At 37.5% G+C, this 16,373-nt stretch overlaps 1 protein-coding gene across 1 annotated transcript in view; it reads right to left on the bottom strand.

Annotated features, from left to right (window-relative positions):
- The window catches only part of LOC103302875 (phospholipid-transporting ATPase ABCA3-like), a 289,346-nt gene that overhangs the window by 34,911 nt on the left and 238,062 nt on the right, over nt 1-16,373 (bottom strand). The window contains exons 24-26 of the mRNA XM_054714402.1: nt 16,150-16,328; nt 5,637-5,762; nt 5,243-5,437 (exon numbers count right to left, since the gene is read on the bottom strand). Coding sequence (XP_054570377.1) covers nt 5,243-5,437; nt 5,637-5,762; nt 16,150-16,328 — 500 coding nt within the window. The remainder of the gene's footprint in view (nt 1-5,242; nt 5,438-5,636; nt 5,763-16,149; nt 16,329-16,373) is intronic.

Below are 16,373 nucleotides of genomic sequence, written 5' to 3'. Positions count from 1 at the left end.
AGCCATAAAAAGAAAACAACAGACCTACATAATTTGTGAATAATGATGCAATACCCCCCTGAAATAATACTACAAAACATAATCAGTAGCCTGTTAAAAAGGATTATAAACAATGACTAAGTGGGATTTATTTCTGGAATATAAGGATGGTTTAACATATGAAAATCAGTCAATTTAAGACTCCACATTAACAGAATGAATAACCAACTTAATCAATGAAGAGAAAGCATTTGACAAAGTTTAATATGTGTCCATGATAAAAAACACACAACCAACTAGCACTAGAAGGAAACTTCCTCACCATAAAAAAGTAAATATAGAAAAATACACAGCTATCACCACACTCAGTGGTGGGAGACTGAAAACTTTCATTCAAAGATCAGGAGCAAAACCAGGATGCATGCTTTCACCACTTCTATTGAACACAGGACTGAAATTCTATACAGAGACATTTTCAAGAAAAATAAATTAAAAACATTCAAATTAAAAGCAAGTAAAATTATCATTGTTCACAGATTATATGACCCCATATGTAGGAAACCCCAGAGTCAACAGACACACAAAATCAGTTACAATAGACAAAATTTACCAAAGTTATTAAATACAAAATCAATATGGAAAAATCAGTCACATTTCTATACACTAACAATGAATAATCCAAAGAGGAAATTAAATAACAACAATAATTAAATCTACAATAGCATCAAAAATAATAAAATACTTCATAATGGAAATATTCTGAATAACCAAGGAATCAAAATACATGTACACTAACCTTGGCTGGTTTGGCTCAGTGTACAGAGCATCAGCCCTCAAATTGATGGGTCCTGGATGCAATTCCAGTCAAAAGCATGCATTGGGTGCAGGCTCGATCCCCGGCCCCAGTGGGGTTGCATGCAAGAGGCAACCAATTGGTGTGTATCTCTCACATCAATGTTTCTCCTCTGTCTCTCCCCCTCCCTTCCACTCTCTATAAAAATCAATGGAAAAAATATCCTTGGGTGAGAATTAAAAGAAAATAACAAAACATATGCACACTAAAAACTACAAAACATTTAAATAAGGCATAAATAAATGCAAAGACATCCAATGCTCATGGATTAAGAGACTCAAATTAAGATGTCAAAGTTACCAAAAATTATCTACAGATTCAATGCAATCTCTAGCAAAATCCTAATGATTTTTTTTTTGCAGAAATAGAAAAGCCCATCCTTAAATTTCATGTGGGGATACTTAGGACGAGCCCCACTCACCTTTCTATCCCAAGAACCACCCGACAAGACCCACTCACCTTTTCTCATCACCCATCACCCTTCCTCTAGTTCAATAATGTGCATATCCTGAATGCCAATGAATTGCCCATTAGTGAAAACAATCTCAAAAAAGAAGAGATTTAGGGAACTCACTTCTTGATTTCAAAACTTGCTTTAAAGCTACCGTAGTACTGGCATAAAGCCAGATATGTAGAACAATGAAACAAGATAGCTGAGAAACAAGCCTTTGCAAAAATAGTCAAATGATTTTCAACAAGGGTGCCAAGGACACTCATGAGGTAAAGAACAGCCTTTTCAACAAATGGTGCTGGAACACCTATATAATCACATGCAAAGACTGATTTAAAAAAATTTTTTAAATGATATATTTGAGAGAGAGAGGAAGGGAGAGTGAGGCAGAGAAAAACATTGATGTGAGAGTGAAACATCAATCAACTACCTTGTGCATGCCTCCTACCAGGGATTGAGCCCACAACTAGGGCATATGCTCTGATGAGGAATCAAGCTGGCAACCTTTCGGTGCACTGGACAATGCCCAATCAACTGAGCCACACCAGCCAAGTGCAAAGACTGAATTTTGACTCTTACCTTCTACTATATAATAATTAACTTAAAATGGATTAAAAACCTAAAAGTAAGTTCTAAAACTATAAAACTCTTAGGGAAAAAAAAAAACATAAGAGAAGCTCATGACATTGGATTTAGTAATGATTTGTTGATATGAAAGCAAAAGCACAGGCAATAAAAAAAGTATATAAGTTGTATTTCATCAAAATTTAAAAAGTTTGTGCATCAAAGGATATTGGGAAGGCAACCAACAGAATGAAATAAAATATTTGCAAATCATATCTATGGTAAGGGATAATTATCCATATTAGACAAAGAACTTTTCCAACAATAAAAATCAAACAACCCAAATTTAAAATGTACTAAGGAATTGAATAGGAAGTTCTTCAAAGAAGATATACAAATGGCCCATAAGCACATGTAAAGATGCTCAACATCAAAATCATTAGAGAAATGCAAGTCAAACCACAATGACGTACTACTTCACTCCCATTAGGATGGGTATTATCGATAAAAAACAAGCAAACCAAAAAACAGACAAGTGTCTGTGATGATAGGGAGAAATTGGAACTCTAGTGAATTGCTGGTGGGAATATAAAATGGTGCAGCCACTTTAAAATACTGGATGGCATTTCCTCCAAAAATTAAACTAATTACCTTATAGTCTTAAAATCTACTTTTAGTAATATATCCCAAATAATTGAAAGATATTTGTACACTCATGTTCAGAATAGCATTATTCATAATAGCCAAGGGGTGGAAACAGCCCCAATGTTTATCAGTAGATTAATGGACAAGGTGTGGTCCTTTTATAATGGAATATTATTCAGCCTTGAAATAGTATAAAATTCGGATACATATGTGAACCTTGAAGGGATTATGCTAGATAAAATGTCAGACATAAAAGAACAAATATTATATTACTCTACTGATATGAGGTACCTAGAATAGTCAAATTTATAAAACCAGAAAGTAGAATAGTGGATACTGATAGATCCTCCCTTCCCCCAACTGGTGGGCAGAATATGATGTAACCTATGGCCTGGACATACCTGAGTACCTAACCAGGCACCTTATATGGACTATACATTGAACCACCAATCAGCACCTGCCAAATACCCTAAGCCCTTGTCCCTATATGACCATACATTAAGCCACCAATCAGCGCATGCCGAGTACACTAAGCCCCATCCGTTCCCATTCCTCCCCTCAAAAGGCGTGTTCACCTCTGCACGTGTTGCTGTTCTCCCCTGTGAGACAGCCCGGCAGGTCCTTCTCCTCTAATAAAGCCTGTACTCCTGGTTTTCGGCCTCTGTCTGATCTTTCAGATTCCAGGGGATTGAGGGGGATGAGGAGTTACTGTGCAACTGGTAGACATTCATTTTGAAAAAATGCAGAAGGTCTGGAGATGGATAGTGGTGAAGTTTGCACAATAATGTGCATGTCCTGAATGCCAATGAATTGCCCATTGTTTACAATGTTTAAAATTAGTATATTTCCCGTTACATATTTTTACCACAATAAAATGGACAATGTTAGAAACATTATTAAAGCCCAAGGAAATGAAAAGATCATCTGTCATGTTTCATATGTGCCAACTTGGAGAGATTCTTTGAAGGTTGAAAAGCTCTCTTAGACTCACTATATGCGCCATTGCAAAAGGCTCCTACTTGTCTGCATCATTTCTTTTTAAATTTGACCCTTTATATGGACTATCTCTTTAGTTCCCAAGTTAGCTTTTCTGTTTGGCACCATCTTCATTTGATTTTCTGTCATTCCTCACAAACCTATGTCCCCCGGGGACTTGATAAGTGGTGTGGATGGGGATACTTAAGGATGAGCCCCACTCACCTTTCTATCCCAAGAACCATCTGACAGGACCCACTCACCGTTTTTCATCATCCATCACCCTTCCTCTAGCTCCTCAACTTCCTCCAGTCTAGGGATCAAATGGCTCACTGTATAAACTAACCCCTGTCTCATTCTCACAACTCTGAATAAATTCTAAGTCTTCCCTTTGTCTCACAGATAACTTTCTTCAAACTATAATCCAAATTCTTAGCTTCACTTTTGTTACCAGACTATTGTTTATCCTATCCTGCAGGCTGCATGTGGCCCACAACAAATATTTTTGCAGCCCAGCCAATATAACGGTATGTAAGAAATGTTTCAATAAAAATTTTGTAACTTAAGTTTTACAATATCCTGTTATACATAATTATTGATAACGAACTACAATGTTTACTAATGACTGATTACTACAATCATGTTGCACTCATTTCCCTTAGGGGCCTTACGCGCAGGCGCACCATTTCTCTCCACTGATACTAGCAGTGAATATTTTAGCAGCCGATTACCATGTCATTAGTCTTGAACTGACTTGTTTGGTGTACACAACAGGAAATATTTTGCTTTTGAAGAATAAGAAAAATAGGTTTATTTGCATTATGCTTATTAATTTGTGCCAGTTATTCAGTGTCTGGTAAGTTAATGTTCAAGAAAAATATTAATTTTTATTAAAATGTTCTATTATTTTGTTAACAATTACTCATTTATTTCAGCCCTTTGTATTCAACATGTCTCTATCGAAATAAACCTACGTTTCTATGAAAATTGAAGCTTTTGTTTTTTTGTAGCCCACATAAACATAAACTTTGTTTATTTGGCTCATGTTAGCCTTTGACTTTGACATGCTTGGCCTACAGTACGCAGGCTCTCCTAACACTGTCTTCTGATGTTATGATGGCAGTGTTCAATGAACTGGGGAGGAAAGAATGCACCATCCAGGCTCCCATCACCGCCTTAGTGCAGCCCCAGTGCAGCATTCCTGCCAGGTTCCTCAGTGCAGTTCTAGTAACTAAAGCCAGTGGACCCTATTTGGGCTTTACCTTGACTGAGACTTCCTTGAACTTGACATATTTGACCATTTTCTCCTTCTTGAATATTTTCCCCACTTAGTTTCTTTTCAAGGTTATGTCCTCTTTCTTACGTAGCATGTGCAGCTAATGGCTGGCTTTTCAGGGATACAGAGGCCAGCTATCTTGTTTCAGTTTGGGATTGCTCAGTCAGACCATCTTGTACCATCCCAAGAGGAATCAAAGCTTCAGTTTGCAACTCAATTTCAGGTCACCTTCTCCTTCCGGCCAGTCTTTCCTTCCTTACAGCACCCTGTCTGGCATATGTTAGATATTGACAGAACTTACCTTTTACGCTAACAGTTTCAAACATACTCTTGTTTTAGATTTTGCTTTTGATGCTTCACTATCTCTCCAGAATCTACTGTGTCAACAGTATCATATCAATTCCTACCATAATTCCCATCTATTCCCTCCTGCCATCTGCCTGTTACCAGTACCCCACTCATCGTGCACCTCACATCTCAGACAGTAATAGTGTCTTACCTTTTGGATATTGTTAGTGATGCTAAAGCCATCAATGAACACATGCCCAGAGGTAGCATTCTCTTCTCCAGTCAAAATTTGGAAGGTAGTAGTTTTTCCAGCTCCATTGAGTCCAAGCAATCCAAAGCACTCCCCCTTTTGGATTGTAATGGAGATATTTTTCACAGCCAGAATGACTGGACACTTAAAATATACCTAAAAAAGGAATGTAGTAAAGAATATTTGTAGGTCAAGTACAATAACCCCATGGACCACTATCTTCAGACAATAAAAATTCTTCCATTACACTAGAAAATATACACAGATCCCAAAGAAGTACAGTGAACCCTAGACACCAGTGGCATGCTCTGGGGTAGCAATGAGCCAGCTTATACTGGACAGTGAATGATGTTACCTTTATGAGCTCCTTAATAAGCACCGAAGAATCCAGCAGCTCTTGTGGCTGCCCCAGGATCCTCTTCCTTTCATTTTCTACATCTTCATCTTTACATTCTCCAGATAACTCCTTGGACACTTTCCCCTATATTTTCAAGACAAAAATTACAGAACTGGATACCCTTTAGACCTCTGGTCTGGACTGAATGGCTTCATAAAACCTAAACTGGAAGATAATCTCAAAGATGTCAAAACTGAAGGTTTGAGTCAATTCAAGAAATTTCTGGATATCAGCTCAGCATCTCATGTACACCTTGAATAAGTTTTAAATAATAAATAGTTCATCACTAGAATGAGGGGGTGGTCCAGAGGAGAAGAAAAAGTTATTTCATATACTAGAAAGAGTGTGAATTAACATAATAATTTGTGTAATTTAAATCTTTAAAAGACAGAATTTAAAATATTCAGGTAAATGGGTATGGTTTTATTGTTATTTGTTTTGTTTTTATCACTCAGATCCTTAAGAAGTAAGTCATCTCAAGAGGATAAAAAAACTCTAAAAAAATACAGTAATAAATATTTAATAATAAATAAATTTTGCCAAAAAGAAACAGTGGGAGCTAAAAAAAAATCAGCAAGACTTAACTAGACTTTTCTTAAGCTCCCTATGCTTTATATTTCTAGACTTTTCACTGGATCCGTATGCTCTATATTTTCAAGATATATATTGTCAAATAACTGTTAGGTCTGATTAAATAATTGAATCGATCCTCCTCCCCCTGGGAACTGACCTTCAGGCCACTTCACAACCGACATTCCCTTTGGCTTAGACCACATTCCCTTTGGCTTAGACCACATTCCACTTGCTAAGACCATTATCCTTCCCCCTCTGGATCTTCCTAGGGATCTGGACCCTCCCAGAGAATTCTCCACCCAGAAAAAGCACGCCCAGAGTCCTCTAAAATCTCTACTCCCTGTCACTGGGTACTGGCACCATTTGGGGGCTCAGTCCATCTGGTTTTTCAAATGATCTAATCCATACTAATAAAAGGGTAATATGCTAATTAGACTAGATGACCAGACATCTTCTGGACATCCAACTTCCTTCCAGACAAAGCCACAGTGGTGGGGGCTGAGGCAGAGGTGGTTAGGGGCAATCAGGTGGGCAGGGGAGGGCAGTTGGGGGCCATCAGGCCAGCAGTTCAGGGCAGTTGGGGGCCATCAGGGGAGCAGTTAGATAGCAATTAGGCCAGCAGGCAGGCAAGCAGTTGGGAGCCAGCAGTCCCGGATTGCGAGAGGGATGTCTAACTGCTGCTGCCCTGTGAATGGGGCCTAAACTGGTAGTCAGACCTCCCCCAAGAGGTCCTGGATTGGAGAAGGTGCAGGCTGGGCTGAGGGGGATTCCCCATGCCACCCCGTGCACAAATTTTGTGCACCGGGCCTCTAGTAAATTTATAATCCCTTACTACGTTTGGCCTCATGCATTCCTCCTTTGGCGACCCTAACAGATAGGTGTACTGTTGGCGGCGAAACAATACCAGAATGTTGCCAGTGATTGGACCTTGTTTCAGCAACCTTGTACTTGATTTCTGGCAAAGAAATAATTCAGAGCCAAGACTCAAACTGGAAGAGAAAGTTTATTGAGAAAGTCACAGAGGTAGTAGAAGTGAGCTGTAGGAGAAATGGGCTCAGGAAACAGAAGCAAAAGAAGGGCTCTTGGAGCCTGAGAGAGAAAAGGGTAAAGGTTACACACTTATGAGGAAGAAGAAGGTGAGGGGAAAGGCAAAGCATGCTCCTGGGAGAGAGAGGGAACTGGGTCCTCAGTCTTTAGAACTTTTAAGGTTGAGAGTTTTAGGGGTAAGGACCTCCACAGAATATTCATCAGCTTTCCAGGTGTGTCCTTTCAAGTTCATGACCTCCACTTATTGGTGAATGCCAGGGCAGGGGTCATTATCAATGCAGCTGGTCCTCATGTCAGCCATGGCATGTCTGGTTTTGCTGCTTTCCAGGGCCTGGAGCTGAAACACAACTAAGGCCTAAATGGTGTTCCTAGGGATTCATGCTTAACACGTTAAGCGTCAGCCTGTTTTGTCTTCCAGACGGAAAGTATAGTGTCAGTCACCGGTGACTGACGGGTCGCTTAACGTGTTAAGGGAGTGGTTGTGCAAGGACTCGTATGGGAGGCACATGAAACTATTCTCCCTCTAAGGGGGTCTAAAACCACACAACCAGCAGTGTGCCAGGGGAGGAAAGGTCAGGGGATGTAAACCACACAACCAGCAGTGTGCCAGGGGAGGAAAGGTCAGGGGATGTAAACCACACGACCGGCAATCTGCTAAAGGAAGAAAGGTCGTTCTGGGGGGGCAAGTCCTTGTTTTCCCAATTTTGCCTATTGCTGGGCACCCAGGGCTTTCTGTATTTGTGACCAGCCGTACTTGGTCCATCTCTTCTTCTCTGCCCTGCCTATCACATCACTACAACAAGCTAAAAATTTTCTGCAAGAAAATAAAACCATCAACGGATTGAAAAGACAAACTGATATGAAAGAAAATATTTGGAATCGTATAGTTGACAAAGAGAGTTAATACTCAAAATATATCTCCTAAAACTCAATAGCAAAATCCAACAATCTGGTTTAAAAAATAGGCAAATCGGAACAGACATTTTCCCAACAAAGATACAGATGGCCAACAAGCAGGAGTGGGTGGGTGGGTGGGAAGAGATCAACCAAAGAACTTGTATGCATATATGCAGAACCCATGGACACAGATAAGAGGGTGGTGGAGGCTTGGGGCCAGGGACTGGGGCGGGCTACAGGGAGCCAAAGGGGGAAATGAGGACATATGTAATACTTTCAACAATAAAGATTTTAAAAAATAAAAGATGCTCAACATCACTAATCCTCAGTGAAATGCAAGTCAAAATCACAATGAGATATTGCCTCATACTTTCAGAATGGCTATTGTAAAAAAGACAACAAATAAGTGTCGTTGAGGATATGGAAAAAAGAAAAAACTTGTACACTGTTGGGAATATAAATTAATGCAGCCACTATGAAAAATAGTATTGAGGTTTCTCAAAAACTTAATAGAACTACCATATTATCCAGAAATTTCTCTTCTGGGTATTTATCCCCAAAATATGAAAACACTTATTTGTAAAGACATATGTACCCCTATGTCCACTGCAGTATTGTTAACAATAGCCAAGACATGGAAACAATCTAAGTGTCTATTGATGGATGATTGGATAAAAAATGCAATTCCTATCAAAATACCAATGATAATTTTCATAGAATTAGAACAAATAATTCAAAGATTTGTATGCAAACACAAAATTTTTCAAATACTGACAGCAGCAATCTTGAAAAAGAACAAAGTGGTATCACACTACCTGATATCAACCTATACTACAAGGCTATTTTAAGAAGAACAGCATGGTACTGGCATAAAATAGACACATAGATTAATGGAACTAGATAGAAACTATATGGTCAATTAATATTTGACAAAGAAATCAAGAACATTCAATTTGGTAAAGAAAGTCTATCTAATAAATGGTCTTGAAAAATTGGACAAATATATGCAAAAAAGATGAATCTAGACCATCTTCTCATACCATATACAATAATAAACTCAAAATGGATTAATAACTTAAATGTAAGACCTAAAACCATAAAACTGCTACAAGAAAACATAGGCAGTAAAATCTCGGACATTTCTCTTAGCCATATTTTTTCTGATATATCTCTTTGGGCAAGGGTAACAAAAAATAAATAAATGGGACTACATTAAACTAAATTTTTTTTGCACAGGAAGGGAAACCATCAGCAAAACAAAAAGATAAAGATTGTATGAGAGAGCATATTGGCCAATGATAGATTCGATAAGGGATTAATCCAAAATTTTAATGACTTATACAACTCAACACACACACACGCACACACACACACGCACACACTTAACAAACAACCCAGTTAAATTGTAGGCAGAAAACCTGAATAGATAATTCTCCAAGAAGAACGTAGAGATGGTCAATAGACATGTCAAAATTTGCTCAACATCACTAACCATCAGAGAAATGTAAATTAAACCACAATGAAATATCACCTCACATCTGTCAGAATTGTTATCACCACAAACAAGTAAGTGTTAATGATGATGTAGAAAAAAGAGAACCGTAGTGCAGTGTTGCTGGGAATTCAAATAGGTGCAACACCATGGGAAAAAAGTGTGGAAGTTCTTAAAAATGGAACTGCCTATGACCCAACAATTCCACTCCTTGATATATATCTGAAGGATCCCAAGACACTAATTTGAAAGAATATATGCACCCCATGTTGATTTCAGCATTACTTATAGCAAAGATATAAAAGCAATGCAAGTGCCCATCAATAGACAAGTAGATAAAAAAGTGATGAAGAGATTAAGCAAAGAAAAGAAATTATAGACACAAAGTATGGTGATTCCCAGAGGGAAAGGGCTTGGGGGGAGGTAGAAGAGGGCAAAGGGGATAAACGGTGCTGGAAGGAGACTTGGCCTGGGGTGATGAACACACAATGACTACACTAGTACAGACGATGTATCGTACAATTGCACACCCCAAACCTGTATAATTGTATTAATCAATATCACCCTAACAAATTTAATAAGAAAATTAAAAGAATATATGCATCCCATATATTCTTTGAGATGAATGAAAATTAAGACACATGATAACAAACTTTTTAAAATGCAGCTAAATTAGCGCTTATAGGAAAATTTATAGCTCTAAACATTTGTATTTAAAGAAGAAAGATCTCAAATCAGCTACATAACCTGCCACTTTAAGACACTGAAAAAAAGCAAAGCATACTAAAGCAAGCAAAAGAAAAAAATAAACATTAGAACAGAAATTAATGAAATACAAAATCTGTAATAATAAAAGCATAATATGCTAATTAGATAGGACTTCCTCTGGACAAAGCAGGGGCTGCGAGGGCCGGGGCCTCTCCTAGAAATATAAAGAAAATCAATAAAACCAAAGTTTGTTCTTTGCAAAGATGAACAAAATCCAAAAGCCTTTATTTACAATTATTAAGACAAAAAGAGAGTATACGAAAGCTACTAAAATTAGAAATAAGAAAAAGGATGTTATTACTGATGTGTGTGTGTATGTGTATTTGTGTATATATAACTATATATACAGGGCTTATAAAGGAATAAGCAATTGCAGACAAATAAATTAGATAGATGAAATTGTAAAGTTTTTCAAAGACACAAATTACTAAAATTGACTCAAGAAGGAAAAAAATAGACCTAGAGCAAAGTAAGCAGGAACACTGGTGAAGCAGAGGAAAGTCACTAACAGGTATGTTGTAGCAATAGTGCAGGTAGAGAGCTCAGAACCTGCCAGGGAATTTGAAAACCAGCCACTTCCAACTGGTGGGTGGGACTTTGGAGGAAAGTGGATAGAGAGGCTCTGGGTGACTCTGCATTAGAGCCTTGGCTGCTGTCAGGTGGGGCAAGCTGTCAGAAGTGAAGGGAGGCTGGGAAAGCACACATAGGCTGGACTTCAACAGCACCTTTGCGTCTGTCTTCACTGCCGCTAACCACGATTTTAAGAGAGCACTGTGCTGCTTCAGTCCTGTCTTTACAATCTCATGTGAATTCTTTCATCATCAACTCTAGACTGGAATAATGCAGGGAATGGGGTTCTGGAAAACATGGCTTCAGCCACGCTGGCATCATGCCTTGGTACATAGTCATCAAGCTGGTGTGGAAACTAAAGATAGATTCTCTTGAAAAAAGCCAAAGAACACAATGCATTACATAGAAAAAAATGATCTTAGTAATAATTTCTTCCCATCTGCATTTTAAAAAACCAGAAGGAAGTACAATGCCATTGTTAGTGTTGAGAAAAGAAGAAAGGCAGAAAAAAAAACTACGAATCCAGACTTTTAAATTATGTACTTCAAGAATAAAGGCAAATAATTTTCAAACTAAGATAGTTCTTCTCCAGTTCTTCACTTAAGAAATGTTTAAGAAAGTCTTCAGTCTAGAGGGAAATGATGGCAAAGGCAAACTCACATATAAAGGAAAAATGAACAGCACCAAAGGTGCCATGTATCTAGATAAATATAAAAGCATTTTCCTATTAATTACTTTGAAATATGTGATCACAGCTTTCCATCACCAAAAAGAATATGAACATGGTTACTGTAGAGGAAAGCAGAGCCACACTTATAGTATTATTTATCACTAGAGGCCTGTTGCATGACATTCATGCGCTCGGAGGGGGTGGGGGGATCCCCTCAGCCCAGCCTGCACCCTCTTGCAGTCCAGGAGCCCTCAGGGGATGTCCAACTGACAGTTTAAGCCTGCTCCCCGTGGAGAATGGGCCTAAGCCAGCAGTCGAACATCCTTAGCGTTGCCACAGAGGCAGGAGAGGCTCCTGCCACCACCGCTGCACTTGCCAGCCATGAGCCTGGCTTCTGGCTGAGCAGCGCTCTCCCTGTGGGAGCACACTGACCACCAGGGGGCAGCTCCTGCATTGAGTGTCTGCCCCCTGGTGTTCAGTGTGCGTAATAGTGACCAATTGTTCCTCCATTTGGTCTATTCTATTTGCATATTAGCCTTTTATTATATAGGATAGTTAATAAATAACACAATGACATAGACATATGAGACATATGAAAACTATAGCATTATAACCAAGGAAGGGTAGAAATGGACATTTATGGTTTCATTCTTCTACAGTTTAAAATATTAACTCTAAAAAGACTATGGAAAATTATGTACATATTTTATAAACGCTACACTTATCACTAAAGCTAATGCAAAGAAGTATAGCTAAAAAGTCAATTGAGAAATTAAAATAGAATTCCAAGTTTATTAAACTAACCCAAAGAAAGCCAGGAATGGGAAAGCATAGAAAAAGAAGGGACAAAGAGAAGACAAATAATCAATATCTTAGATGGAAATACAACCATATCAATGAAGAACTAAATGCTCAAATTTAAATGCCAGAAACTATCAAAATAAATAAAAAGTTAGGAACTAACTACGTGCTGTTTACAGTGAGCCACTTAAAATATAAAGGCAAAAGTTTGAAAATAAATGGGTTGTAAAATGATATACTGTACAAAAGTAAGTACAGGAAGACTGGAGGCGCCATTTGAATATCAGAGGAAATAGACTTCAAGACCAAGAAAATTACCAGAGATATAGGTTTACATTTCATTAGTCAATTCACCAGGAAGATATACAAAAATAAATGTTTATTGAAATAATTATAGAGATTAAAATATATAGAGGAACAATTCACAGAATTAAAGGGAGAAATTAATAATTGTAAACCCTATTGTTAGCAATCAAAAATCAACCAGACAAAAATATCAGTTAATGACTAAGTAATGTAAGCAATACCATTAATTACCATTACAACTAACAAATCTAAATGCACATTTATTTCAAGTACACATGGCACATTTCAAAGATGGATCATATGTTGAGCCAAAGAACAAATATGATTGTATTTAAAATAATTGAGTACAACTCAATGGACAAAATCTAAGACCATCCCTCCTAAGAACAGAAACAAGACAGGGATGCCCACTTTATCCACTCCTGTTTCACATTGTACTGGAAATGCTAGCCAAAGTGATCAGACAAGAAAAAGAAATAAAAGGCATCCAAATCAAAAAAGAGGAAGTAAAACTGGCATTATTTGAAGGTAACATGATATTGTACATAGAAAACCCTAAAGACTCCATAAAAAAACTACTAGATATAATAAATGAATTCAGCAATGTAGAAGGATACAAAATTAACACCCAGAAATATATGGCATTTTTATACATCAATAATGAACTCATACAAGGAGAAACTAAAAACAAAACAAAACAAAAACAATCCCATTTACCACTGCAAAGAAAAAATTAGGGTTCCTAGAAATAAACCTAACTAAGGAGGTAAAAGACCTCCTGGACTACAGGACGTTGAAAAACAAGATAGAAAAAGACATAAATAAATGGAAGAATATATCGTGTTAATGGATTGGTAGAATCAACATCATTAAAAAGTCCACATTACCCAGAGCTATCTATAGATTCAATGCAATCCCCATTAAAATAGCAACAGCATATTTCAAAGATATAGAACAAACTCTCCAAAAAATCATATGGAATAAAAAAAGACCCCAAATAGCTGCAGCAATCCTGAGAAAGAACAACAACTTGGAGGGATCACAATATCAAATATCAGCTATGTTACAAAGCCACTGTTCTCAAAACTGCCTGGTATTGGCACAAGAACAGACATTTAGACCAATGGAACAGAACAGAGAACCCAGAGATCAACCCAAGCCATTATGCTCAATTAATATTTGACAAAGGAGGCATGAGCATACAATGGAGTCAAGACAGTCTCTTCAATAAATGGTGTTGAGAAATTTGGTAAGGTACATGCAAAAAAATGAAGCTTGATCACCAACTGATGTCATACACAAAAATAAACTCAAAATGGTTAAAGGACTTAAATGTAAGATGGGAAGCCATAAAAATCTTAGAAGAATCCGTAGGCAGCAAAATCTCAGACATCTCTCATAGCAATATTTTTACCAATACATTTCCTAGGAGAAAATAAACAAATGGGACTACATCAAAATAAAAAGCTTTTGCACAGAAAAAAAAAATCATAAAAATAACAAGAGAGCCCACTGCATGGGAGAACTAATTTGCCAATGATACATTGACAAAGGTGTTAATCACCAAAATTTGTAGGGAACTCATACAATTTAACAAAAGGAAGATAAATATTCCAATTAAAAAATGGGCAAAGTATCTAAATAGACACTTCTCCAAAGTGGACATATAGAAGACCAAGAGGCATATGACAAAATGCTCAAAGTCACTGATCATCCAAAAGATTAAAATCAAAACAACAATGATGCATCACCTCACACCTGTCATAATGACTACCATCAACAAACAACAAGTGTTGGCAAGGATGTGGATAAAAAGGAACCCTCCTACACTGCTGATGGGAATGCAGACTGGTGCAGCCACTGTGAAAAACAGTATGGAGTTTCCTTAAAATTAAAAATGGAACTCCCATTTGACCCAGTGATCCCACTTCTAGGAATATATCCCAAGAAATCAGAAACACCAATAAAAAAGGATATAAGCACCCCTATGTTCACAGCAGCACGATTTACAATAGCTAAGATTTGGAAACAGCCCAAGTGCCCATCAGCAGATGAGTGGATTAAAAAACATGGTACATCTACACAATGGAATACTATGCAGCTGTAAAGAAGAAAGAACTCTTACCATTCACAACAGCATGGATGAACCTATAGACCATTATGCTAAATGAAATAAGCCAGTCGGAGAAAGATAAGTATCACATGACCTAACTCATATGTAGAATATAATGAACAACATAAACTGATGAACAAAAAATAGATCCAGAGACACAGAAGCATTGAACAGACTGTCACACCTCAGAAAGAAGGCAGAGGATGTGGGGTGGGGAATGGGAGGGCAGGGGACAGTTGGGAAGAGATAAATCAATGAACTTGTATGCATATATGCATGGCCCATGGACACAGAAAATAGGGTGATGAATACCTATGCTGGGAGGCTGGAGCAGACTGGGAGAGATCAATGGAGGACAACGGACATATATAATACTTTCAATAATGAAGAATTTAAAATCCTATATAATAAAAGGCTAATATGCAAATTTCCCCTTTGGGTGTTCGACTAACTGGGAGTTTGACCACTCACTATGACATGTGCTGACCACCAGGGGGCAGCTTGGAATAAAGAAAGTCCGGGCCAGCAGCTGTAAGGCCCTAATCGGCCCTGATCACCGGTCAGGCCTAGGGACCCCACCAGTGCACGAATTCATGCACTGGGCCTCTAGTATAAAATAAAATAAAAAATTATGTACTAGACCATAGAGGAACTAAATTAGGAATCAATAACAACAATATATCTAGAAAACTCCCAAATATTTGGAAATTAATATACAAACTTTTAAATAGTCCATATGTAAAAAAAGAAATCATACAGGAAATTAGAAAATACTTTGAACATTTAAATGATAATAAGAACAAGAAATCAAATTTTTTCTGGGTACAGCTAGAGCACTGCTTGTAGGGAAATGTTTAGCATTCAATATTTATATTAGAAAAGAAGAAAGAGATAAATGCTATGGCTTCAGGTTTCACTTAAAGAAACTAGAACAATGGGGAGTAAGCCAAAAGTAGATGGAAGGAAATGATAAAGAAGAACAAAAAAAAAAATCAATAAAAGAGAAAATAGTCAATAATAGAGCAAATTAATAGACAAAATTTAGTTCTTTGAAGTGATCAGCAAAATGAATACAGTTTACTGTAGGTAAATTATACCTTAATAATTTTTATTTAAAAAATATATTTCTGGGGACATAGTGTTTTCTCTAGTAACTGAGGTAGTTATATGTAGTAACATGCCATTCAGGTCTAATGTTCCATTTTTTTAGAGTTATTAAGGTTTAATTACTCACCTTCTGGTATGTCTTATAGATACCAAAGTAAATGTATCGATTGAGAAATGCTCCTAGTTTCCACAAAGCTGTGTCCCAAAAGATAACCAAGAGAAGGTAAACAAAGCCTATGGTACTCATCATAACCATATATAGTCCAATCCGTTTTTCTTCCAAAGAATAAACAGTCTTTGAAGCATCTGAGAATGGTAAAGGGAGAGAGAGTGGTGGGGAAGGAGAGAGAG

This window comes from Eptesicus fuscus, chromosome 4 (assembly GCF_027574615.1).
Source record: "Eptesicus fuscus isolate TK198812 chromosome 4, DD_ASM_mEF_20220401, whole genome shotgun sequence".
Taxonomy (NCBI): domain Eukaryota; kingdom Metazoa; phylum Chordata; class Mammalia; order Chiroptera; family Vespertilionidae; genus Eptesicus; species Eptesicus fuscus.
Note: the sequence above shows the minus strand (reverse complement) of the source record. Positions and strands in the feature narration are given on the sequence as shown.